General features: G+C 25.7%; 2 protein-coding genes across 5 annotated transcripts; one reads left to right on the top strand and one right to left on the bottom strand.

Moving 5' to 3' along the window:
• Positions 1–374: 374 nt before the first annotated feature.
• LOC145849200 (1-phosphatidylinositol 4,5-bisphosphate phosphodiesterase eta-2-like) lies at positions 375–27,483 on the top strand. Of its 4 annotated transcripts, none has more exons than XM_082954314.1 (25): positions 375–421; positions 6,084–6,215; positions 7,685–7,858; positions 8,316–8,419; positions 9,389–9,540; positions 9,904–10,033; positions 11,611–11,805; positions 12,620–12,710; positions 12,867–13,076; positions 13,997–14,117; positions 15,099–15,261; positions 16,220–16,318; positions 16,612–16,671; positions 17,155–17,212; positions 17,431–17,571; positions 17,703–17,879; positions 21,615–21,721; positions 21,902–22,024; positions 22,424–22,508; positions 22,914–23,048; positions 23,507–23,586; positions 23,876–23,925; positions 23,998–24,143; positions 24,286–24,396; positions 27,326–27,483. In XM_082954314.1, the coding sequence occupies exons 2-25, from the start codon at positions 6,152–6,154 to the stop codon at positions 27,340–27,342; spliced, it is 2,793 nt and encodes a 930-aa protein (XP_082810440.1). In that variant the 5' UTR covers positions 375–421; positions 6,084–6,151; the 3' UTR covers positions 27,343–27,483. The 4 variants fall into 4 exon arrangements, with proteins under 4 accessions (XP_082810440.1, XP_082810441.1, XP_082810439.1 ...); XM_082954315.1 differs by having other exon boundaries at positions 22,902–23,048; positions 23,998–24,086; XM_082954313.1 differs by having other exon boundaries at positions 22,902–23,048.
• LOC145838036 (uncharacterized) lies at positions 18,209–20,879 on the bottom strand. Its single transcript, XM_082945597.1, has 4 exons — positions 20,632–20,879; positions 19,073–19,295; positions 18,864–18,952; positions 18,209–18,690 (listed from the first exon to the last, which is right to left on the bottom strand). The coding sequence occupies exons 1-4, from the start codon at positions 20,876–20,878 to the stop codon at positions 18,209–18,211; spliced, it is 1,041 nt and encodes a 346-aa protein (XP_082801723.1). The 5' UTR covers position 20,879.
• Positions 27,484–27,684: the final 201 nt, after the last annotated feature.

The raw sequence follows: 27,684 nt of genomic DNA, 5'->3' as shown, positions 1-27,684 counted from the left end.
TTCATACCCTATATAAAAAATCACTGAAGGCAACTGTAATAACTTTTACATTTCTTATACTTAGTTTTTTTATGCTTTCAACTAGCTACTTTGAGATTTTATTATCAATGTTTTATTTTTAAGGAGTAAGTTTTAGAAATTTACATAAAAAAAGTCTTTTCTAAAAAGCCGAAAAATTTTTTTGAACATTAGCTGTCACTTTATTAAAAATATTTGGTTAATAAAAGCTTACAATCTGCTTTAGATAGTTTTATTCCAACTAGTATCATTTTCATACAATTTAATAAAAGTAAGTAAAATAGTTTTTTAAATTATAATGATATTTCAAACTAATACGTATTTAAAATAAAACTTATTTTAAAGGTGCTTAGTACTTAAAAACGATATAAAACTTAAGAATTATTGGCTGAAGGGAAGTAAGGTTAGTTGTTTTTTTATCTTATAATTAATATTTTTAGTTTGTAAAACGATGTTTTAAAGGAATTATTTTATTCTTTTTAGCACTAATAATTAGTAAAACTGATCATACGTTTGTTTTTTACAGATTTTTAACTTTTGACTAAGTATTGAACTTTTTCTTTCTTGATATTTTAATAATTTTTTTTTTCAATGCTTTCAATACTCATAAAACTTGCTGTCTCTTCTTGCAAAACTTGGTGCATTAAGAACATTTCTTAATGATGCTTAATTACATTTTAGATCAAACAGTTTTGATACTTTCATTCAAATGGTTTTGTTACGAGTTCGCTACGTGTTTTATTTTAAAATAGCTAGAAGTAATAATAGGCGTATAATCAAATAATTGTACATATAAAATTTCAATTTATAACAATTGTTTATATTTTTAGTCTAAACGTTTTCAAAATTTATATGCTTAGTTAGTTAAATAAACAACGTTACTTAAAACAAATTTTTAATAGTATTTCATACGATTAGCTATGATACTTTAACTTTTATACAAGATTATTGACAGCTGCTAAAATAGAAAACTTAATACATTTTTACATTTAATATTTGCTGTTACTTTCATTACGTTTTTATATAAAACTTAGTAATTTTGTTTTATAAGACTGCTTTTCAGTACGACTACTTTAAAAACTGTGTTTTAATACAAATATACTTTTTTAGTTAAATTATATGTTATATACTTTTGTCATAGTTCGTATCATTAGAATTTGATCTTGTTGTTAGTATTTCAAATTTTATATTTTTTGGGTGCACGACGATTCTAATTCCTATATTTCATATTTCATTAGTTCCAAATTATATAAGACTATTACTTTTATTAATTATTACTACAATTATACTATAATACTATAAAAATATTTATTTATTGGAACGTTTAGTATCATTTTTAAAATATATAACGGTTAAGTAATTATTTATACCTACTAAAACATTTTTATATTTTAAACTATAAACTATATCATTTAAATAAGTATTTCATTTACTATTATAATCTATACTAATTGGAATTTTTGATATATATATTTTTATATTTGAAGTTATTTTTAGGATACGGTCCGTAAATCTTAAAAATATTTTGAATTTTAGAAACTCTAGTTGTCTTGTAATTATGTTTATCTATTTATGTATATAGTTTATTGACCGACAAAAAAAGCGCACAAAATATTTGGTCCTAGGACTTGGTGCACAAAGAACCTTGCGGTTATCGAGTTGCACACCACGGATACCTTTTAACGTCTCGTCCAGGACAAGACTATTTCTTACTAGTAAAATATTTATCTTAAATTTTGTTAATATAGATAGTATAATGAAATTTTTACTGTGATATAAATAGAAAATAGTAGTTTAGAAATATTTATATATACTAATATTATATTAGTTCATATGTATCTTAAATCAATAAGTATAAATTATTTATTAAATTAAATTTTTTAATTGATATAACAAGTATCTTAAAATGTTTGTACAAAGACTCATATGATTATAAAATCATTTGTTGCTAGATTAGACATTAAAAATAATGGTACATGTAATCTTAAAAAAACTTGGTCCGCTTTTATTTAACTAAAATTAAATGGCACACTTAACTAATACTACTGGTATCAAATAATTAATGTGTTTTTTACACATTTTAATTTATTTTAGAATAAATACATATAAGTTCATTTAAAAAAAATTTGTTTAAGATTTTGTCACTTTTTAGTTTAAATGTTTGTTTCGAGCTCATATCATTAGTTTTAAATATAATATTTTTATTTCAAATTGATTTTAATAAGATTCTTTATTCATGATTATGGTAAAAACTATAGTTTTGAGTTTCTACAATTAAAAAGTAAAAAAAAACAACTGTTTTCGAAAAAACACTTTATTTTTTATTCATTGCATCAATCTTTAGAATATTTTTAAGCTATAAAAAGTTGAGTAACTCCAATGTATGTCTTAATCAGCACTGTTTTGAAAACAAGCAGTGATAATGCTTTTGTAAATCATTAAAAAAAAGAGATTAAGGTTCAAATGTACAACATGAGTTTGTAAAAAAACAACGTACTTTATACAATAATACTTTACTAATTAAAAAAAGATTTGCATGAAAATTTTACATAAATATGTATAACGGTTTTACTTTTTGTTTTAAATCAAACAGTTGTACTTCTCAATTTCAATTTTTAGGAGACGACAAACGAGATAAATTATATTAGAATTTTATGCAAAATCAGACTTCACTTGCAAATCAATTATTTTTAAGATAGAATTCTTTAAATCTTCTATTATTAAGTTTTAACTGATTCTGACTTTTATAGAAATAAAAGTCTAAGTATAAAGATTTAGTTTAAATTGAACTTTAGAAGTTTTTCTTAGTAAAAAATGTGCTAGGCTGTACTAATAAACAGTAACTAATTTTAAAAGTCCAAGTATTTTATGAGTTATGTTCTGTTTGCACTATAAAAAAGTAATAGTTAAAAGGTATTCTTGGTGTGCGACTCAATAACCGATGGTTTTTCATGCACCAGGTCCTAGAATCAAATATTTTGAGCGTAATTATTTTTTAAATAAACTATAATAACATAAATATTTTTTTCATATTAGTTTTATTACCTTCAAAAGTCACCGCTAGGTGTATATAACGAGCAAATCACAAACATTTTATTAAGTTAAAAAACTTTACTGTAAAGTTGTTGTTATAATGTGAAACATTAGTCTTAGTAAAATAATAAATCAGAAATTTAATATAACAAATTTTAGGCAACTTTTTTACGTGCTACAAAAAGCTTTGAGACGAAAGTTTTATATGGTAATGCTGGATAGTTTCAAATATAAGGCCGAAAAAGAGCTTTACTGAAAACAAAACTACTTTTTTGTATTAACAAAAAACCAAACTAAATGATAAGTGTAAATAATATTAAGCATACTATTGTGTAACCCAGCTGGCAAAAATATACCTTGAACGTAAAATGCAATTTATAACTTCAGGACTAAAAGCTTTATTATAATTTTCTAATAAATCTTTAAAATATAAATCATGATTCGAAACAAGAAGTTATTTTTGCTGGATACTGAATTCTTGAATACGAAAAACCGATAATTTTTTTTTGTGTCAAATAATACTATAGTCAGAATTTATTTACATATTTTTAAAATACTACATAACTATAGGTAGTTTATCTTATATTTTTCTATTCAATCAGTATCTTATAAACTTATAGCTGAAGTAGAGTGTAATAAATTAAAACTATTAAGTTTTTTGAGAAGGAATTAAAAATAAGTTTTTAACTCTCTTTTTTAGTTAACAAGTACTTGTTTTATTGTTAATAATATTATTTTAAACTTAGTTCTCACTATTACAATTTACTTATATTTAAAAATACTCTAAGATGTTTTTAACATAAAAAAGTTTAAACAATCAAAAGTCATTTCGTAATTAATTTTACGTTGTTATGTTTAATGTAATAAATATTATATAATAAATTTTAGCGGCCTTGTAAAAGATTTCAAAACTAAAGCACTGATTTGGAATGTGTTGAGTTCGAATTAATAATTTAATAACTTTGTAGATAAAACCACTTAAAAAAAAGTGAATCATCATGAAAACAATTTTTTTCGTTTTAATTCTAAAATTACTTTATGGTTGTGTTCTCATGACTTTGAATAATGTTAATACATCATCAAAGCAATATTAAAGTCATGTGAACACTACATAAGAACTTAGTCAACTTACTTTGATTATAGATTTAATATTTATTTTTTAGATAACTTAATTTTTCGTTATAAAGTAGTTGAACTTGATTTTTAATACTAAGTTTAGCTTATCAACTCTAAGTTAATGTACATCAAAGTGCATAATAACTTTATTGGAGTCTAACAAGTTTAATATAATACACTGTATCATACAAGTAGATAACAACATAATTTGAAATATAGTCTTTTGTATATAGTTTTTGCTACAGAAACTTTTTTTTGTAATAATTCTAAGTCATTTTGAAGTTAGGTATCTCAATAGTATTTATATAGGCTCATTTCAATTAATTATGATTAATACATTACAGTATAAAGGATTAAACACATGTCTATATTCTAGTTTTTATTATTATATAAACATTGTTCTTTATATCTAGTGGTATAAAACTTACAGAACTAGTTTAAACTAGTAGATACTAATGTTTTGCCGTTGTACTAATTATAGTCAGAAATGATAGTCTGCAATGTGACATAATAAAGCTTAATACGATTACTTTGAAACTTTTATTGTCATATTTTAACCTTGTTCGTACTTTGTCTTTTTCATGTCATGGGGTTTGGCTTTAAACTATGTAAGTTATTATGTTATTGTTAGATGTACTGACATTAAATTTTGTTTATAAAATGTTGTTCTGTTAAACTTCCTACTACAATTTTGACGTTAAATAATCTTTCATTGAAGCTTATACTTTTAATTATTACGTAATTATTAATGATTAAAAAGAAAAATTACAGATTTTCTAAACTTACTTAATTGGTATAGTTTAAGTAGTAAATTATATACTTATCAATGTTTGAAAGTAGATAAAAATAATGTTAAGTTAAACATGATACGCTGTTTTTTATATATCTTAGTTCTTGTAATCTATTTAAATAGATATACTTGAAAAGTGAATCTTGAAACAACTTAGATGAACTGAACATCTGTTTTCCAAACAGTTAAAAGATTTACTTTATCTTCAAATTAAATCTTTAACTTTACTTTATTAATTATTAATGAAACGAAATACCATAAAAGAGATTCTTTTAAAAAGCTTAGAATTGTTTTTTTTTAAATGCTGTGAAAATCAGTTAGATTGAAAGTTTAACTAAGTACTTATCAATACTGCTGCAGCACAAAATGTTTTTTGTTTTCGAAAAAAATAGTTCTATTTTGATATGTTTTCAAACAGAAAGGTTAGATTATTTTTCACTAGTACAAATACAAATGTTACACTTTTATAACTAGTTTTACTTAATTTTGAAAAATATTAAATAGTCGAATGACGAACAAAAAGCAATAAGTTTATTTCCAACTTTTAGTTTTTTATCACATTATTAATGTGTTACACTTACAATTTTAAATATACAATTAGAACTTTATAATTGAAACTATGTAATTTAAGGGTCAATCTATTTCCCTTTAGCTTTTTGTTATATACAGGCTTGAATTTAAGAAATATTTACTTAACTATTGTCTTTGCAGACTCTTATTTGTATCAAAGTTATAATCTAAATAATTATCTAGATTTTTAAAGTAAATCGTCAAACCGTTATTTGTTGTGTTTTTTTTTTGACTGTCTTAAATATAATTAAATTTTCATTAGTTTTAAATTTGATGGCTTGCGTTCAATGATGTCTGTAATTTGATTTTATTAAGTATTTTTAAAATTAAGAAAATATTGTTTTTTGAAAATTATATTGTACGAGATTCAAGGTTACATCTGTTTGTATATTGATAAAATATGTTTAACTGAATTCATACCGAAAAAATTATAAAAGCAATTGTTGTATTTATAATACGTAATGCTTTATTTATCAAAAAGTCTGGATATGTAAACTAAAGTTAACTTGTGGTCAGCCTACACTTTACATTTTAATGTTTGTTTCCAAATATACAGGTGGTTCAGCAAAAAAGAAACCAAAGAAAAGTGTGTCGAGCGCTCAGGAAAGAAGCGCTTTGTCGAAAATGAGCGAAAGCAAAAACAGCTCGAAGAAGAACGAGGCTGCTGATATGAGAAATTATCTGTCAGGTTAGTTGATGGAGTTTGTCGTCAGTTGCTTGTCTCTTCGCAGTCACGCTTCGTTATAAAAGTTTTGCTTCGTTTTTAATGGGACAGCTTAGTTTACTATATACTTGTTCGAACAGTGAGCCAAATCTTAATAACTTAAGCCCTACACTCTAGTAGTTTAAATGAGCACAAAGAAATTGTACTGTTATTAATAAAATCATCTCAGTTAGACTTTTAATATTTTGATTTCAACTTATATTTATTTATTTAAAGATTTTTTTGTTAGAAAAAGACTATTAAGTATATAAATTTCAAATGAGTATAAATAAGCAGTTCTACTATGTAATGTTTTTAGTCTCAACTGACCACTTTGGTACTTATTTTCAAGTGTTATATTTGTTTTTTATTCAGTTATTGCCTTTAGCTTAAGAATTTTTTTAGTAATTTAATTTAATACGTTAAAAAAAAACTAATCAATTAAATTAAATCTTGTTAAAAGTAGCGCTATTTTCAAAATGGTTTTCTTCTTTTTTTCTAGCTTCACAGTACATAACAAGTTATATGAATGTATTTGATAACCAGCTTTAACTTTTTGTAAAAATATATTTTCTGTAAAAAACTAGCTGTTTAATTTTAAACTATTAAGTTAAAATAAGTTTTTACTGCCTTTAGTTAGGTTCAAGTTGTTTTGAAACAACGGTCCTTCAGCAGAGACACTTTAAGTTTATATGAATAATTTTTTATGCAATACTTTAACATAACTAAAGTTATGTTTTATAAATTATATACTATAACTGTATTACAAAAAATCGAAAATGGTTTCTTTAACAGTCTCGGACGACCAAAGATATAATATTAAAATTATTTTTAAGTATAACAGTTTTTGAAGTTATATATTACTTATGTAAAAAACTTGCTAAAAACTTTTCAAAATTTTTAGGTTTTAAACATTTTCTGATGTAGTTTTAGGAATAAAAAATACATGAAAACATTTTGTTAGTTTGAAAACTTAACATTTGTATGAAAATTTTATATATACTTAATTTTAACTAAAGTATAAAAAAATTTATCTACTCAAAAGCCGAAATTTTTTTTAAGCTGTGAAAGATGTTTTTTAGCCCTGTTTTTACAAAACAAAATATAAAATTTAATTTGACGTGGTTGTATAACTTCAACTTTTACCAAAATAAAATGACTTTTATTATCATATACGTTTAAAATTTCTTTAGGCTGTACATTCTTTGGTTGCACAATCTTGTTTTTGTTGTAAATAAGTTATCAGTTACTTATCAATTACGTTTTTTTTAGTATCAATATAGTTATTTATTAGGATTAGAAGCAGTCAAAAGTAATTCAGACAAAAAGAAAATTGAACTAGTGAATTCTTTACTTTTAAATATTTAAAAAAACTTAACCGCAAAATATGCTTAGTAAGAAAAAAAGATAAATTTTAAAAACTTTTTAAGTTCTTTTAAAGATTTTTTTTGTAGAAAGATTGTGTACTAAACTATTGCTGGATGGAAACCGCATAAAAGTTCGAAAAATAAATGAAAAACGTTACCCAAGAAGGTCAGTATCTTCAGAGGAAATTCATTTATGGGCAGATGTTCAAATGAAAGAGCTCAGACTGCAAAGTAGGGACAAGAAGCCTAAAACGGATATAAGTATGTTTTAATAATATTAAAAAAAAAAAAAAAAGTTTTTACCTTTGTACGTGTTGTAGTATAGCAAACATAAAGTTTGAAAGGCTGTAGAGTATTTTATAAGTTTAAAGCTTAAAACAAACTTATTGTGTGCCATTACACATCACTCCTCAAACTCTTTCAATTTGTATAAATTGTAATCAGTTAGTTTATATTGGTTAGGTTTTGGTTGGTAAAGTTTATTTTTTTTTATCATATTGAAAGTTGGTTGCAGTTCTTAGAACTAAAAAGTATATAAGAAAAAATTGCTTTGTAAAAACTTATAACTTATTTTAAAAATTCTTATGGGAAAATTAGATACAAAAAAATCGCCAGATCTTTATAAATAACCCTTGAAATTATGTTTGATTATATAATCCGTATAGTAAATATTTGACTTAAAACAACTTTAAAAATTCAATGTAAACAAATTTTACAGCAATTCGATTTTCAGTACTAGATTGTGCGTTTGTAGATAGCGAATTTACAGAAGGAACTTTAGAAGAACAAGACAGACATATTACAATTATTTATGGTTGGCCTGTAAGTAATGTTTACTTTTTCTTTAGAAAATTTACTAATGTTTACTTATGTTTATTTACTATGTTTAATTTACTAATGTTTATATATATATCTATAATTTGTCTTAAAGTTTTGAATATAAGTTTATTTTCTTTTTCTCTTTTTGTGTGTCCTGTTTAAGTGGCTCAGATTTTGATGCCTGAGTCCAACATTGCACAATAAACATAATAATAATAATAATAATAATAATAATAGTAATAATAATAATAATAATAATAATAATAATAATATATTTATTTTCAAACGTTAGCATAACTCGATTAGGAGAATTATATATCAATACTTCACACAAATTACTTAATAAAAGAACAAAATGTTTTGTTTTTGTTCTTTTCAAAATAAAAACAATTCTTAAAGCTATTAACTTTAGGCTTAGATTGTGTAAAATACTTATATAACTTTGCACAATTTAAAAAACAATGAATAACTAAAATTTACTTTTTCATAGACTTACCAACTTAAATATTAAAATCACAATTTTAATTTTTATAATTTGTTATTTATTGAATGATAACGTATCTTTTGTTCAATTTTGAAGAATAAGTTTAAGTACTAGCTAAATTTTTTTTCTTTGTTTTAATAAATGGTCTTGAACAACTTAAATGATGATAACAGTTATTAGAGTTGTTTAGTTTTCAAAACAAGGGAGAGCATGCATATAGACTAAAAATGTATTTTCAATTGACTGCTTAGTACTATAACTTAAAAAATAAAAGTTATTGTACTTTAAAACTTACTACTTTTTGGTACAACCTTTATTTTGACTTACCTTGTTTGAAATCAAATTTACATAATACAAAATTTTAATCTAAAAATTTGTATCTTACTTATAGTTTATATTTAACTTTAAAACAAGCTTACTTAACTAAAGTGTAAAATTTTAAGATAAACATACAGCCACGTAATTTTCAGTAACAATGATTATTTTAGCCAACTAAACTGTACTTGATTGCTGAAACCTCCAATGAAGCTAAAATGTTTTGTGAAGGTTTAAGATTACTTATCGCATGCTCGCAAGAAATGAATAAAAAAAGTAGTGATTCGAACAGTTCTAAAACGAAGCATGCAATGTCTAAAGATGAGTAAGTAACTTTTTTTTGAAAAATATTAAACAGAAAAAACTATTAGTTGAAAGAATAAACTTTTATTAAATTAAACACTTAAATACTAAAAGTGACCTTTATTTTGTTAAGTAAGTCAATTTGTAAACGTGTAAAATAGTTGTCTAATTAAAAGGAAAATATGCTACAACATGTTGATATTATAAGCAAATAGAATTCTTGTAAAATTTAACAATGGTTTAACAGCAAATATTTAAATATAAATGAGTAATAGTTTTTTTCTGATCTTTACATTTTTATTGAACTTTTTAATAATAATTTTTTAAAGTTTTAATGTTGTACAAAAAATTCTAAATTTTATTAAAAAATAACTTTATATCACAGGAGAATTAGACTACTTTTTGATCGAGCTGATAAAAACAAAGATGGCCAACTAGATTTGGATGAAATTATTCAGCTACTGAGAAAGTTAAATGTTAGATGCTCAAAAACTGAAACTAAACATTTATTAAAGGTATGTTCAACTATAAATTTATAACGTATTCACTTTGTTAGTCAAAATGCGTTATTGACTTTTAAAAGTTTTAAATACCAAACTGTATCTTTTTATTTTTACCATACTTAATAAAATAACTACAAAAATTGTTTTTTAAAGTTACAGCTTACAATAAAGTTAAGGTATACTAGCTTAAGTTGAAAAACATTAAATAAATACTTATTGTATACGAAATGTTTTTAGTTAAATTATTAATATGTTGTTGAAGTTTTATTTCTTAAAAAAAAAAGTTATAGGTGTAACTGTAGTCAAAAGTCATTGAGTTTTGGTTAGAAATTTTAAATTTGTTTCCTTACTAATAAAAGTATCTAGAAACATTGTGGTCTTCTTAAGGAAAAAAAAGTTAAAGTAAAGTTTTAAATTTCTATAACCTTATGTTAATATTTTTTTTTAAACTGGTTAAGTCCTAAAAAGTTATTTTAAATTTTAATATTTTTGTATTTTCTTTATGTAGGTAAGTGGTAAGAATTCCAAGTGTAGCTCAATAGTTTTAGAATTACTTGTAAATTAATATTAATAAAATAAATTAATAAATTAAAGGTAGTTACAAAAAACTTTTTAAATTTGTTTTTTTTTAATTAAGTTATAGAATTTTTTTTTAACTTATTTCAAACTTATTAAGTTAATATTAATAAACATGCGAAACAGTTTAAAAAAAAGTTGTATCTACAAAAAAAAAAGATTTAGAAATTAGAAATTAGAAAACTATCTACTCTAGTGGTTTTTAGATTGCAATAACTAATTTTTCGAAATGTTTATGTTTTAAAACAATTGGAAAAAGTGAAAGTGTAGTTATCTAAAATGTAATATTACTAAACGTTTGTATTCGCCATACATAAAATGTTATTTGAATATAGGAAAACTAAAATGAATTTAAGATTTTCAAAGCTTTGCACTTTTTCATTTTTAAATTGTGTAAAGTAATCCGAGCTTAAAAACACAAATGCATTATCTTGTCTTTGGTTATTAATTTTTTATTTGCTGTACGCTCAACGTCGTTAACTTGTTTAAACTTTTACTTCGCTTCACCTTTACTAGATGATGAGATTGCAAACTTCGTTTACCTTCCAACTTTAACTTTTGCATTATTCAACATTGAAACTTTGAATTCGCATTTTGCTGCAAGATACGCCTAAGTTAGACAGATGAGTCACAGTTAATTATTGGGATAGAGGCTTCTAAATTTTTTGCTGCCTTTTACAATATAAATTAATCTTATTTTTTGCAATTTGATCCTTTTCTTCTTTACTATTGCTATTTTATGAACAATTTTTTTTTTTTGTTTAAAACGATTTTAGTAGAAAAATAAGCTTAATGGTTTTTCAATTGTTCTGCTGTTTTTAGACTGAAATTACTTTATAAAAAGATTAAAAACGGATTTTCACAACCTAACCAACTAACGTACCTATGTCACTTTGAATGTTTATTTCTCAAAAAATGAAACAGTCGTCAGTTTGCTGCATGCAAAATTTTACTTTCGACATTTATTATTTTTGCTTGAGACTTTGCTCCTCACTCAGCAACGTGCATTTCAGGAAGTCACTGCAACTCTGCCAAAGAGTAAAAAGTCAATCCTCGGCAGCTGTTCACTGGACTACAACGGTTTCATGTCGTTTTACAGGAAGGTTGCCGTCAGACCTGAGCTCGTTGAGCTCATCAAGCAAAAAACCGGATCCAACTACTTCACTGTCGAACAGCTCAAAAGGTTCATCCAGGAATTTCAAATGAAGGTATGCGTTTTGCTTGCAAAATTTGTTTTTTAGAAGCAAAGCTCACAACTTCTTATATAAATTAAATTAAATTATAAACTATTTAATACTTTTTGTTAAGGTTTAGGCGAATATAATAAAATAAAAGTTTGAACTACTTTTGTAATTGAAATGTTTACGTTTTAGTATGTATAAGATGTCTAACTTTTTATGATAAAACTTACAAAACATTAGTTGCATAATAGTTTTATTACTTAATTACATATAAACAATTCTATAAAGCAGAGTTGCCAGAGTTTTTGAATTTGCACATATACATGTATGTATATTATGTGTTTATACGTGTATGTTTAATACTTGTGGGGTTTTATCTAGTTAAAATATGGCAACTATGCTATAAAGTATTTTTGTTTGATACAAACTTTACTTTCGACACTTATTTAGTTGCATATGTAAGTAAGAGCTTTTACACTACAATGTATTTTTACATATTGAGTTACACTTTTTATAACACAAATTAAAATTGTTTACAAAAAAAGCTTTTAATTAAAGTTAGCAGCTTTAATGAAAATGCGATTAAACAGTATCATACTAATTAGTAGTAGTAAAAAATATTTCTATGATGAATATTTTTTTAAAGTTGTTTAAAATATCAGTAGTTTACTCACTTAATATTTGTATGATTTAGATGAAAAACTTACTTTCGGTAAAATAATTTAAAACCAGATATTAAAAGGCTCGGAAATCATTTCTAAAAAACAGTTACACGAGTCTTTAAATTGTTTTTGTGTTCTAAGTAGTTTTTCATAATTACTTGAATATATATAAACTTTAGCATGAAATCAATGATGTAGAATGTACAAAAATCATCAAGGCTCATGAAACAGACATAAATTTAAAGCAGCTAAATCGACTTGGCATTGACGGTAAGATTTTGTTTTACTTTATTAGCAAATAATATATTGCATGGCTTTACTACAACTGCTATATCATTGATAGATATTTTCATGAGTAATTAATTTACCATTTTTATAAACGTTATTAAACTAAAAAACAAAAATTTCACAACATTCAATTTTCAGGTTTTACATCATACCTCAACAGTTCCGAATGTGACATAACATACAAAAATTCAAACACCAGGATGGATGAGACGAAACTGAAGCAGCCGCTTTCTCATTATTACATAAACTCCTCGCACAACACCTACTTGATTGGCAACCAGTATGCGGGAAACAGCTCCACTCAGGCTTACGTGAATGCTCTATCCTCTGGGTGTCGCTGCGTTGAACGTATTTTGATTTTTAAATTTTATCTTTTTTTTAGTACTTTGAAGCAAGTTTTGATCTTTTGGTAAAATTAACTTAAAACTAATTAGAATGAAAAAATAAAATAAAAAACTTTAACTTAAAACTTATGAAAAAATTTATTAGCCTTTTTGTGTCATTTTGTAAGATATACTTTGTCCTTTATTTGTTTGGTAAGATATAATTTGTTGTCAAGAATGTTACAAGAACTTTTACTTAAGATTTAATTAAAAAGTAAACAAAGTTGTTTAATGAGTATTTAAAAACTGCATACCGAACACAAAACTATTTGATAATCTTAAAATTTAAAGTGTATTTACCGTTATATCTATGTATATATACAACAATAGTTTAGAAATAGTACTTTATTCGGATATTGAAAACTACTGTAGATGACAAAATATATTCAATTTTTCTTTTTTAAGACTGTCTTCGTGATTCCTTATTTAAAGTTTTCGTCCCTGTTTCTTACTATGTGTCTATAAGAAAAGATATTACATATTTTGTGAATTTTTTATTAATTTAGTATTGATTGCTACAAAATGAACTTAGTTGTTTTCATTTTTTTATATTGCTGGATATGACATAAATTGTTGGTCTAAAAAAAGTCTAAATCTATATATCTTCATCGACATTTAAATAACATTTTTAGTATTTTAGAACTTATGATACTTTTGATACAGCAGTTTCTTTAAAACAATTTTTCTTTTAAAAAGAAACTAGTTTTAGATATACACTCTTATTTTTATTGCTAGTCAAGTCAAACTTTATATCTAAAGTGTTCATTGTTTTATAAACTTCGAGTTAGGTTTTAAAGTCTTAAAAGAGCTGATTCGAGTATTTTTAAGCGCTGATGCTTTCATGCCGCCTTAGTATTAAAATAAAAAATCATTTGAATTTTACAGTTGATTGTTGGGACGGTCCTAATGGAGATCCTGTCATATACCATGGCTACACTTTGACATCGAAAATTCCGTTCAAAGATGTCATTGAAACTATTAACAAACATGCATTCAAAAATAATCCGTTAGTTAATATTCTGTTTAAAATAGATTATTTTTTAAATACTACAGTGAATATATTTTGATCAGTCATTTAAAAGTAGCATAATCAAAAAATTTTTCAATCAAAACGTGTTAAAAGTTTATATAAATACTGACAAACAATAAACACTGCAATCTTTTTTTTTCTGTATACAAACTTTTTTCCGAACAAAACTACTAATCTAACTTTTCAAAGCTAATATCATATAGTTTTACTCATTTAAAACATGACATAGTTTTATATTTTTAATAATTTTTATAATTCTCTAAAAGATCTTATAGCATGTAAAATGTGCCATTTGGAACTTTGTTCATTCTTAAAATGTAATCCTTTGACTAAAATGCATGTTTCAATATAGAATAGTAGTTTTTTATCAAAAATTTAAAAATAAATCTGTTTAGGCTAAACTGTTTTTTTTATTTAAAACTATAGCAATTAAGATATATAAATTTTAAATTAAAAGCAAGAAGAAGTTGTAAATTTACATATGTAAACAGTCTAAAACAATTAATTTTAGATTCAATAACATTAAAGTAGTTTTAAAAGTAGTTTTTGAACAACAACTGTAAATTACATCATGCGTTTTTCAGTCTATGTTTTGAAAGTTTATAGATATGTAGGTAACTAAAGATGTGCAAATTGAACATTTTATTTACAACCAGGTTTCGGTGACAAAAATTTTGCGACCTTTTCAAGTAAAATAAAGTAGTACCTATTATAATATAGCCTATTTATTTTACTTGAAAAGTTTGCAATATTTTTGTCACCGAAACCTGGTAGTAAATAAAGTATTCAATATGCACATATTTATCTAAATAAGCTCTTTACATTTCAGTAAATTGAGAAATCTTTTTTAGTTAAGACAAATAACTATAAAGATATATATGTACAAAATGTAGAGTAAAAAAATCTAAAAGGCTTTTATTGCTTTATATGCTTATACGTTTTACATTTTTTTTAAAGGTATCCGGTTGTGCTTTCGATTGAGAACCACTGCAGTCTCCAGCAACAAGAGCGGATGGCAGACATCATGAAGCGGATATTTCAGGACAAACTCGACGTCACCAAATCACCCAAAGATCGCCTCCCCTCCCCACACGACCTCAAAAACAAAATACTCATAAAGGTTTGATCTTGTTATTGCTTAAGGTATTGGATTTTCAAGACATTGTTTTCTTTTGCATAAAAAAAAACAACACTTTGATAGCTATTCTGTCACTTATATGAAAACTGTTTTGCGCTGCACAGCCTAAAAGATTAAAATATTCGTAAAGTCTTAGCACATGAAAAAAATAAAGCAACTGTGCTGCCTTGTAATAAAAAAAATCACCTATAAAATAAATGTTATCTAAAAAAATAATTTAATCGTTATTTTATGCGACTATTTTCTTAAAGTAGTTAAAGCTTATGAAATATTCTTTAGAACGAAGCTGTTTATTTATTTAGAAGAATTTTAAAATATTCTGAAACGGTTGTCTGGCGTTTTTGTTTAGTACTATAGTATTTTCTTCAAGTTTTACTTTAAGAAATAAGTATTATAAAAAAAAGTTTCCGAGGTAATTGATTTTTAAAACATAATGTATTTGTAATTCGCATGTACATTATATTAATGGCTGAATATTTTTTTTTAGTCAACAAAACTTCCTGTAAAAGCTTAAAAACAAATGTCCATTTTACTTGAAATACCTTTGTTCAACAAATTTTAAGTTTAGTTTGTTTTTCATCAAGTTTGTTATAACTTTTGGTTGTAACAGTTTTAAATTAAAGTATAATTGTAAAAATAACAAAATAACTTTTATACAAAACTATCAATTTTATATGAACTACTTGAGGTACGGTTTTTTATATATCTTATATCTCATAAGAATTATTAGTATAATAATAATGCAAAAAAAAAAAAAAACTATAACATTTTAAGTATACAATAAAATGATATATCAAGTGCTTTGGCAAACTTTTTACATACATTAGATTAAAAAAACATACTATTAAAAAGCTTTTACCAGCATAAGTTATCCAACAATAGTTATATTCATGTTATTTTTTATTGCTAACTTTTTGATTATTGCATTCATTATTTTCAGTGTCAAAAACTATCGGACGATCAGTCAGATCATACGGAGTCAGAAACTGACTTTACTATTGAAAAGTTTGATAACAACTTGCAACCAGGTCCTAACAAAGTTAGTATTAACTCAACTACTTTGTTTATAAATTTTTTATTTTCTTATGATCGAAAAAAAACTGTAATTAAACTGTATTTAAAATTTGCTGAAATAAAATATGAAACCAAAAAAAATCCTGATTGAAAAAAAAACACAGTTTAATGAGTAGTGTTTAAATGATTATCGCTTCAGCTTAAAGTTTTCAGTCTTTTAAAATTTTAAACAATTTGAACAAGTAACTACTGTTGTTTGTAAGTCTTTGCATTTAATAAATTATTCTATTATGTTGTCTCACTTAACTTACTTCAAAGCGTCACTATTCTTCTGACTTTGAAATGAAGCCTTCAAAGCGTAAAATACGGTCTTTTATAGTAAGTTGAAAGCTAAATCGTAAAAAGTATTAAAGCATGTAAGTGTTAAGCAAGTTTCAAAAGCTTAAACTTATCATAAGTTTCTTGAACAAAGTAAACTTTTTGTTTTAAATAACCAGCATGATTTTTTAAGGTTTGATTCCGTTTGTATTTTAACTGTCCAAAAAAATTATAAGCATTTTAAACTTTAACTGTATCTACATTAAAATTTTTTAGTTGAAAACCTTTACATATATTTTTATCATACTCAAAGTTTGTTGCGTTTTGGTCTATACTTGTACTTACTAATACAAACAAGTTATAGAATAAATATGTATGTTGGTATTTTTATTTTGTATGTTTAAAATCAAAATTTAATTTGATTTACTGAAAATTCATTTCATAACATGTAATTTCATATCATACCTTTTTTACTACTCTTTTCACTTTTACTACTCTTTAAGAGTATTTAATTTCGGTTTAAATGTTGTCATTATTTTTTAGAAATCTTTCCGAAAGTCATCATTTAAAACACCAAACAACCTGACAGCGTCTTTCAGAGGTAGTTGAGCTTATGTCAAACGAATATACAATTGTTATACTACACTTACACTTAATCTATACTTTTTCTATAAACCAATTCTATTGTTCATAAACTTTTATAATAAAAGTCTATTTTTTTTATAAAAGTTTAGTTTTTTCTTAGATGTTTTCTACTTGTTTTTATAACATTTAATGTAAAAAACTAGTCTGTTAATTTTTTAAATTTTGCTATTGTAGGAAGATACAGTAAAAATTATGAAAACGATGAGGTTTTCGACAACAAAGGCAACCACAACCGATCCTTGTCCAGGCATCTGTCAGACCTCGTCATTTATACACGTTCCAGTAGATTTCCTGGGTTCGATGCAATTGAAAAAAGTAAGTCAGTTCAATTAAGCTTCTTGGAAAGCATTTTTTAGACAATGTTGCAAAACTAAGATATATTGTTGATATATGTTACTCTGTGGAAAAGGGTATAGGTTAATATAACAACAACTAAATGCTGACAGATAATTTCGAAGTGTGGTCTTTCAGTGAAAACCGCGCCCAAACTTTGGTCGATTCGAAGCCTTGCGAGGTTGTGAAGGCAAATAAAAGCAAGTTTATGAGGGTTTACCCTGGCAGTTTGCGTGTTGGGTCAAGCAATTTCGATCCCGTCTACTTCTGGAACTTCGGTTGTCAAATGGGTATGATAGACTACTAAATGAACGCGTTTTAGCTGAACTTATATTTTTATTCAAATTGTTACATATAAAACTGTATACTAACCCTAATACTATTTTACACATCAAATGGGATATTAAGTTAAAAAAGTTGCCAGTATAAATGTTTAATATAGTCACATTTCTTACAGAAGTTTTCAAAAGTTTATTAATAACGAAAAAAAAATAGGTTAATGTATTCTACTGTTTATTCTTCGACTTGACGGTAAACATTTCAGTACGCGAAATTAAAAGTACTACTAAAAGATCCTAGCTTTGTTACTGCGTTTCACATTTAAAATTGTACCAACAAGTCAGTAACGCTGCGGCAAGTCAAGCTCTTTCCTACTCAAACCAACTTCCTGCCTGTCCAGCGTGTTGTACAAGCTCTCAACGTCCAGCATGTTTTTAAACTTGCTCTGCTCCAGCTTGCTGTACTCGGCGAAGGGCTCCACCGCCTGAAACTGCGTCCTGGGAGACTTCTGAGCCGGCATCTTGATGTAGTCCGTGATGACTTTCGAGCTCGGGGGTTTTTCGTGGCTCGCGTCGGGCTTCACCGACTCAATGATGATGGAGGGCGAGCGGCTCGAGTTGGCCACCGAGTAAATGTCGTTTGCGAAGTTGTGGCGAACGAACAGCTGCAGACCGTTGTCCTTGGACTTGCCGCTGTGGGCGTTGAAGGGAGGGAAGGCAAGGTTGCTGTTCATCGAGTAGGCTTTTTTTCTGTTGAACACGGAGTTTTGCAGCTCGATGGCCGTTAAGTCTTTTTGGATCTTTTCAGCGGAGGAGAAGATATCTGTGTTTAAAGTGTTCTAAGTTTTCTTTGTAGCTGTAGCATATTCGTTTTTATTTATGGCCGTTAAGCATAATAAAATTTGTTAACATTTAACGTGTCACTCAGTCATAAATCTTTTGTAAGCATACATAAAAAAAATCATTTATAATTCATGTATTTCAATCTCAAGTTACCTAAATCTCTTCTGTTGCTGAGCTCATTTGTATTGTTTGACGAATTATGTTTTTCCGAGCTTGCTTTATCTTTGCTGCGTCTTTGACCCCTAGAGTAAATATTTTTAAGTATTTACTTATTGTTAGATAACACACTTTGGCTACAAAGCTGTTGGTTTGAGTAATCTTAAGTTGATTTTAATACTTTTGTTTTTAAACAACCAACTTACTTTACAACATACAGTAAAAGCACAGGCAGCAATACGACGGTTGTTATTGCAAGGCACAGAATAATAGTCATCATAAAAGCAAAGTTGTAAGTTTCTTCGAAGCTTTCTTCTTTTGGTAGTGTAGGATTTATGACTTTTTTCGATTCATTACGTGCCTTATACTTACAACATGGTGCGTAAAATGAAGCTGTTGATGGTTGACTTAGAAAACTCGGGTGGTTTTCTAAAATAAATCATGTATGTTTAATTTTTATCACAAACGAGATTAAAGAAGATGGAAACACTTCTAGAATAATTGTGCAAGGTGCAATACGTTACATAAGTGTATAAGTCTTATTTTTTTAGTGTAAAGATTTATTAAAGTTTCAAACTTTGCTAAAATCAATATAATGTACGATACTTATAACTTTAAAACTTTAGTTTTTTATAGCTAATTAGTTTAATTTCAAAAATCAGGTTCATAAAAATATAACTTTAGTAGTCAGATAAGCAATAGCTTTTATTTTAAAAATCGGCTGCTACTTTTTTTGACCATATTTTAATCAAACTTTTTTAGAAAATAATATAATACAGATATATTTCCGCAAGTTCTCATTGATAGTTAAAAGGAAAGTAATTTAACAATAATGTAATTCATTCTGGCTTTAATTTACTATTTTCATTAATATTAAGATAAAGAAACGACCGTTAAAAGTAAACACATCTATGCATCGAGTTTTTATGTTTTTTAATGTTTTTTAAAGATGACTAAGACTAATACAACATTATAATAAAATTTAAAAAATATAGTTTTTAATATACAATCAATCAAAACCCTAGGAGCTGTTTTCTTTACAATACAATGTTTGTAGTTTAGTTTTAATAGAAAGTTTTTGTAAACTTTTGAAATCAAGTTAAATATCAATGTTTAATATTGGATGATAGCATTAAAAATCTTCATTGCTCGATATTTAAAACTTATTCAAATACGAATTTTTTTAAAAGTTTAATACAATTTTTTAAAACTGATTATAAGTTACTTTCTGCTATAATCTTTTTTAATCAACATTTTAATATTTTTTATTGAACTTAACAACTCTTATTAAATGTTCAATCTTTTCATACTTATATATATATATATAGTGGGTTCTGTAGAAAGTGATTGAGTTTAAATAATCACCTTATTTTATATATATATATATATATATATATGTACGTTGCACATTTTTTTAGTTTTATTATAAAATTTTTGCCAATAGTAATCGACAAAGAAATCAGAACTAAATTTTGCATATATGAAACAAATGTAACAACTTTATTTTGTTATATAACTAAATAAATGTATAATTCATATATACAATATACATATAGTTTTGAACTATGGTTTCTTTAAGCTTAAGGTAAATAGATTAGCTGTTGTAGCTTATTTCGGTAAAACTCGACAATGTGATGTTTTTTTTATTAAAAACAAATAGAGTTTGACTTTAGTTTTCTTAAAAATAAGAAGTTGTACAAAAAACTAATACACTCAAATGATTTGCTTGAAATATACTTTAAACATTTTTTACTTAAGCGCTAACCTTCTATGTACACGGTACTACTTGTTAGCATGCAGAAAAAGTTGTCATTGTTCATTCCAATGCTGAAAAACAAGTACAGAAATTGATCTAAATCTTCGCAGTCCTTTTGACACTGGCTCATTTTAACAGCACAGTTTCGACTTCCTTTCAAAACTTGGCCAACTCTAAAATTTCCGGCACACTCGATTAAAATTAAGCATTTTAGTAAGATGCAGCATATGAAAAACCATGTGTACTTATTTTTCATTATTTTTGTACTACAATATATTTCTAAGCAAATTATTGTTATCTTTATTTATCAAGTTCACTTAAAACTCATCACTTGCTAGTTTACTTTTTTTAACAAAAATTAGCTAGTTAATTTAAACTTTTAAGTTATTCGTAGTTAACAAATTTTATTAGACAATACAGTTTTTTTTAAAGTATGTCTATAATACTCAGTAATTATGGTTTAGCTGAAATGTATTTCTTGAAACCTACATAATTTATACTACTTCTAAAACTCGTTTTTATAATTAAGAAATTTATTTATATAAACAATACATAAAAAAAAGTTTCATCGGAATACTTTACAAACTTTGGACGACTTAAGTACTTCACTACTGGTTTTTTTAATAATGGCTGCATCAAATCTAAAAAAGACTTACGATTAAAAATTTTAGTCAAGTGACATGTAAATTTTGGCTCATGTTCAAATCGTGTGAAATTCTATGACGAGCTCTATGACATTTTTAAATGCGTGAAAATTTTTTACTTTTTTACATCGTAAACAACTCAATTTTCCTGGTAGTTTACATACTAAAATTTTGATAAATCTAGTACACAATTTTATCTTAATTAACTCTACTTCATTTTTTAAACCTAAATTACTATCACAAAAAAAAAACCTTAGCAACAATATAAAAAACCAGTAATAAGCAAAAAATTAAAAAATTTAATTACAAATATTTTAAAGTTTATAACTTAAAAATATTGCTTTTCAGTGGCACTCAACCATCAGACGAAGGACCGCTCGATGCAGTTTAACGAGGCTTTGTTTGAACAAAACGGTGGATGTGGTTACGTGCTAAAGCCCCCTTGTCTCTTAGAGGTGAATACCTTGCATCTTTATTTTGGAGTTGAAACTGTTAACAAACACTTTGTCCATTTAAAACATCAAAAAATAAAACATTAAACAAAGTTTAAGATACTCCTTTAGTGCTTTCTGTTTGCCGTTATGTAGTAAACTGATGTACCTATTTTTATCATTCTTATTTTTCTAACGCTTTAGGACGCCGATTTCAACCCTAAAAGGGTCGGGTCACAGACCACAGTCACCTGCCTTAAAGTGACCATCATAAGTGCCCAGGAACTTCCAAAACCAGCAAACGGTGTCCTTGGTGACAGAGGAGAGGTATGTTTGAAGTAAAATAAGTAACAATAATAAAGCTGACTAAAGTATAAGTACAGCTGATAAAATTGTTATAAACATAATTTGAACTTATTTGAAAAGTAATGGCGTTTCTTGTCTAGTTCTCAAATATTTAGTTACAAAAGCTTTGTAGATAAAGCGTTTTTATTAAAAGAAAATCAAAAATTTTCAAAAATTAATTATTAAATATATTTGTAAGTTTTGTTTACACGTTTGTGCATTTTTCCAGTTAAAATTGACAAAATAGTAAAAAGTATCATCGAAAAAATTACGCAGTATTATGTAAACAAGTTATTAAAATGAAAGTACAAAACGTGATTAGTTTTTGTTTTGCTTATTGCAAAATAATTTTTAATTTTATAATTTATAGTTTTTTATTAGATAATTGATCCTTACGTTGAAGTTGAAATTGACGGTTGTAACATTGATCGTAGTATCAAAAAAACTTCAGTTGTAGATGATAACGGTAAGTAGAATATTTTGAAACAAAATTTTTTATTTGCTCTTATCGTTGACGTATTTGTGCTAAATTAAGACGTAAGTAAAAACTTCTTAAAAATCTTACTGTCAAAAAAAAAACTATCGAAAAAAACGTATTTTTACTTTTAAAACCATCAAACAAAAGATTTTGCTTACGGAAAACTAATTATTTAGTTTCTGTATTTTATAACCTTCAACAACATTTTATACTGAATGTTTGATAAGTATTCAAATAAAGTCTAACTATTTTTTAGTTGTTGTTAACAATTATGAACACTTTTAGTTAAAATAAGGTTAATAAGTTTAATGTAAATTAACTTGATTTTGTTCTACACACATAAGATATCTGTAGTTTTAAGTTACTATGATTTATACGCAGGTTTTAATCCAGTTTGGAACCAGACATTCTCATTTAGCCTTTTTAAACCCGAGCTTGCCTTTATTAGATTTGTTGTATGGGATAAAGACCCTATTAGTAAGGATTATATTGGTCAACGTACTTTGTCTGTAAATTCTCTTAACACGGGTTAGCTTTCTTTTACAGTTCAATCATAACGATTTATTACTACATCATTATATTTTTTATTCATAATTGTTTCTTCGATGAATTAAAAGTTGATTCAAAAAACTACTTAACTATAACATTAGCATTTATTGTATAAAAAGTGTTTAGACTAAATTTATAGTTTAAACAAACATTCTTCATACATAACGTGTAAATAACTTAAATGTTAAAAGAAAAACTATTTGTTTAAACGGTCTAATTAGAGCTATTATCTATATACAAAGTCACATCTGACAAGCTGTAGGTTTTCAGAGTTATTGCATTTTATTACAAATAATTTTTCACATTTTTTTGTAACACACTGTAATAATAATTGTATTGTTTTTATTTTGTAAATTTAACATTTTAATCTCTATATAAACTTATATTTATTTGGTTTTAATTAATAATTTTTTAGTTTAACATTGAATATATTTAAGGATATCGACATTTGAAACTAAAAGATACAGATGAAGCTTCATTATTTTTAAAAATCTCAATTGCTCCAAATGTTCCATATGTAAGTTTAATCAAACTATCAAATTATATTTGCACTATTAAGAACAGTTTTGTTTTTTGAACTAAAGATTAATAGAAACAAAAAAAATCTTAAAAAATAGCTTTTTTTCAAAGTTTGTTTTAAAAAATTAATTTATAGTAGAATTTAATAATATATCTGGTTAAACTTTTATTTTTATAAAATTAATGCCCAAATAATTTTATAAGCTTAGATATATAACTTTAAGTTATCAACATTATAGTTAGTAAATTTCATCATCTATTTTAAAACTTATAGTTACTTTTTTCAGGAACAACAACAACAGAAAGGAGGATTTAGTTTGTTGAAATCAATAAAAAAGTAAGTTCTCTAAACTTTAAAACTTTTTTAAGCTAGGATAGTTGAAAGTAAAAAAAAAAAAAACTCTTACAGATCATCAAAGTCAACAAAACCTGATAAGCTGAGTCGTTCTGAAAGTTCGAGTACAGACAGCTCTTACATTAAAGATGCAGATAAAAAGTGTAAGTACTCCGAAGAAAAAGAAAGTTTCAGTATAAAGAGATCTATTCTTCTAAAAAGTACTATGCGTTTATTGATTTAATTTAATTTGATTATAATACAAACTTACACACATTACAATTACACTTAAAATCATAACCAATCTTTTAAAATCTAAGGTAAGAAGTTTTTTTGGTAAAACTAACTCAAGACAATTTTTAGACAAAAAATCTAGCTCTTTAGTCAAAATAGCCAATAGTATCAACGGAAAATTCAATAATGCTTCTATTCATTCCAGTCAAAGTAAAAGTTCCTCACGACATTCTTCTTCAAGTGAGAGATTTTTATATTCTTTCTTTAAGGTTTCGAAGGTTTTTAGTATTTTATCTAATACATAGTTCATCTTAAAGATATGTGTTCAAAACTTTTTAACGCTTTAACTTGTTGTTGAAACACTAGACTAAACTTAATCTAAATCAGGGTTTCCCAAATTCATTTTCATAATCGATAACTTGGCATAAAATTTAAAATAATTGCCCTTCTTTATAAAACAATTCCCGTTTACTTACAAATAACTCTTTTTTTTTTTGTCACTTTACTAGTTTTGCCTCCTGATAGCCAAACAACCCCAAGGGGCAATATTAACCATTAGGAAAACCCTGATAAAAATATAGATAAAAATGTTCATCACTTGATAATAATATGCAGTGGTTCTAATATCATTGGATTTTTGTTGCGATGGTTTAATGATTTAGCTAGTGTAAATTACTGTATTGAAGTTGTACTCAGATATTTCATTTTTTGTAAAAAAATAATTTTAGAAAGTGACTTAAAAATCATATTTTAAATATTAAAAGTTTAGTTTGTATAGTCATACGAGTACAAAAGTAAGGTATTAACAAAAATTTTGTTTAAGAAACCTAGTTTGAGTTCAAATTTTCTAGTTCAAATGTATACGATTTTACTTCGCATAAATGTGCTTTAATTTTAAGTAATAGAAAATCTTAAGAGTTAAAGCAGAAAAATCCTTTAGGTTACTTATCTAAATTTATATTAGTAAGATGCTGAAAAATTTATTGTATGCTTTCTTATATTTTTCACTTAAAAGTTTAGCGAAACGATAGATTTACTAAACCCAAAATAAATGTTATTCAATTTGAAGTTTTATAAAACATGTTAAAAATCAGTTTATGAAAAAAAATTGTTATATCTTTATCAATTGTATATCGAGTCAAAGCTTGGTTAATTATTTATTCCAAAGTGAGCTTGATAACCTTAGACTTCATATAAGCTAAACAAATGCTGACAGTTAAAGTCGAACGTAGCATTAGACACCACCTCATTAAATTTACAACAAAAGAAGGCCGCTTCAAAATCATCCGGCTACTGAAGTGAATAAAACACTTATTAAAGATTAAAAATGAAACAAAAGTGCGGGACGTTAGAAGCTGGGACAAAAAAAAAAGAGCGGAATAAAAATCGCTTTAAAACTCAATCAATAGAAACGCAATAGATGAGTACATTGCGGACAAGGGTCGATTTGAAATCGATGTTGGTGAGTGGCTCGCACTTGAATGGGCCGAAGTTGCTCTTCACCGGAGTTTCGGGCGCAAAACAATGGGTGGCAATCAACCAGCGAAATATTTTGTTGCTTTTTTGTAATTTTCGTTTGCCGCTCGCAACACGCGCTTTTAATTAGTATGTTTGTAGTTCAGCTGTTATGATTATGTTTTAGCTATGCGTTTTTTTATTAAGCCTATTAAGAGCGAGTTTTTGATGACCTTGTTTAGTTTTGAAAAGTTTTGCATTTTTGCAAAAACATATAAGTGCTCTTACACTTCGTTTCAACTAAATTGGTTTGTAAGTTAATTTGTTTGATATAACAGATTTATATTGTTTTAGTCCAACAGTTAAAAGTGTTTTTGTTGTACTTTTTAAGAACTATGAAATACTTTATTAAATTGGATAGTTATTTTTTTACTTTAGTGTTTTTAAAAAAAGTTTTATACAAATGTATAAATATTATCAATTAATATTGTTTTCACGTTTATTAACAACTTTTTAACTTAACTCGTTTTTAAGTAAATAACTAAATGTTGTACTTAATTGTTGAAAAGTCAATTTTTAGAATAAGCTCTTAATTTTTAGCACTTAAAATTGTGAAGTAGAGCTACGACTTTTCTCTATATCCCTGCAATATTTTAACAAAAGATTAAAAATTTTGTATTTAAATTGAAGACTGATTTTTAGTAAACTATTTTTTATAACAATGATGACAAATATATTTTGTTAACAACATTAGTAGCACTGAAGTTTTTTTTCTCATTTAAACATTTTTTAATTATTTTTAATAATTTAAATTAAATTGTATTGACAAATAATTTTAATGAACCTAATCACTTAAACATATTTAAATTACATATCAACTTTTTGGCTTTTTACAAACGTAAGTTGAATTATTGCAATGTTTCTCAAAGTAAGCACATTTACAAATAGTTTTCACGATTAATAGAAATGTTCTTAAAATCGATCTGATTCTATATTTTATAGTTTAAAAGCTTTTTAAAAATTCTTAACATGTTCAATGCATTTTGTAGCAAAATTTAAGAAAATATTAATAATTGTAGTTTTATCTGCAAAAAAAAATTAGTTATTTAATTACTTAGTGTTACCGGGAGTGGGAACAGTTTTGAATTTTTTTAGAACTATTGCTTAAATATGTTGTTTCAAAACTATCAGAGCCACCTTAAAAAAAACCTATAACTTGTGCAAAAATCTGTTTCAAATAGCTTTAAACTAACTTACCTGTGACGAGAAAGAACTTATAATATTTAGAAAGTACTTGCTTATTTTTCAAAATTATAAAAAGACTTTTAAACCTAAGTTAAATACTTATAAGCTGTTTAATTGCCATATTGTTTTTTGTTTAAACTTGTTTTACTTATTTTTTAAAGTTTTGTTTTATATAGTCATAAATAAATTCGTATTTAAATAAAAAATGCATTGTTTAAAAATAAATTAACTTTGAATAAATAGTTTCAATTTTGAAAAATTCAAGTTTTGTATTTTTTTAATTTTAAACCTTTGTCAAGTACTTCCTAAATTTTATAACTTGTTTTATATTATTTATTTGTTAATGTCATAAAAATAGTAACCTTTATCTCTGATTTTAGTGATTTTATTAAAAGTCTATTAAACCTATTTGTTTACTGTTTGCCGTTAAAATTAATAGAAAACTGACTAATTCAAGATTATTTTTCAGGTGTTGCTGCACAATAATAATAAAAAACTTCCATTATGCCGACTAGCAACTACAAAAAGGAGCCATTGATGACGTCACAAAACACAACCCGCTCCACGACCGGCTGCAGGGCTTTTCTGTTCAGGCTTTTCGGCAGAAAAGGCAAAAGAGCAACCAAGGCTGCGGATTCCAAACCCACAAAAAACGTTCAAGAGTCAGACGGCGTCGCATCGGCCACCGAGCAGGATTCCTCCGCTTTCGAGCGATCTGACACTCTTGCCAACAAAAGTTCGCGCTGGAAGTCAAGGTGGAAGCGGAAGTCTTTTCGGAAGAGCGGCAAGAAGCGAATCGAAGCTCTCGTGACAGTGGAAAAGGCCGAG

The sequence above is a fragment of the Thalia democratica genome, chromosome 1 (genome assembly GCF_965202585.1).
Source record: "Thalia democratica chromosome 1, ktThaDemo2.hap1.1, whole genome shotgun sequence".
Classification (NCBI taxonomy): Eukaryota; Metazoa; Chordata; class Thaliacea; order Salpida; family Salpidae; genus Thalia; species Thalia democratica.
This window is presented reverse-complemented; position numbering and strand designations above follow the sequence as displayed.

What these genes read in the sequence shown, in the direction of transcription:
- LOC145838036 (XM_082945597.1), bottom strand. Translation starts at nt 20,878, where the DNA reads ATGAAAAATAAGTACACATGGTTTTTCATATGCTGCATCTTACTAAAA. An exon ending in CTTTTACTGTATGTTGTAAA is followed by an intron (nt 18,953 to 19,072) that starts GTAAGTTGGTTG and finishes TATTTACTCTAG; the next exon opens with GGGTCAAAGACGCAGCAAAG. An exon ending in CAGCAACAGAAGAGATTTAG is followed by an intron (nt 18,691 to 18,863) that starts GTAACTTGAGAT and finishes CTTTAAACACAG; the next exon opens with ATATCTTCTCCTCCGCTGAA.
- LOC145849200 (XM_082954313.1), top strand. Translation starts at nt 6,152, where the DNA reads ATGAGCGAAAGCAAAAACAGCTCGAAGAAGAACGAGGCTGCTGATATG. An exon ending in TCCAGGAATTTCAAATGAAG is followed by an intron (nt 11,806 to 12,619) that starts GTATGCGTTTTG and finishes TATAAACTTTAG; the next exon opens with CATGAAATCAATGATGTAGA. An exon ending in GAACTTCGGTTGTCAAATGG is followed by an intron (nt 17,880 to 21,614) that starts GTATGATAGACT and finishes ATTGCTTTTCAG; the next exon opens with TGGCACTCAACCATCAGACG.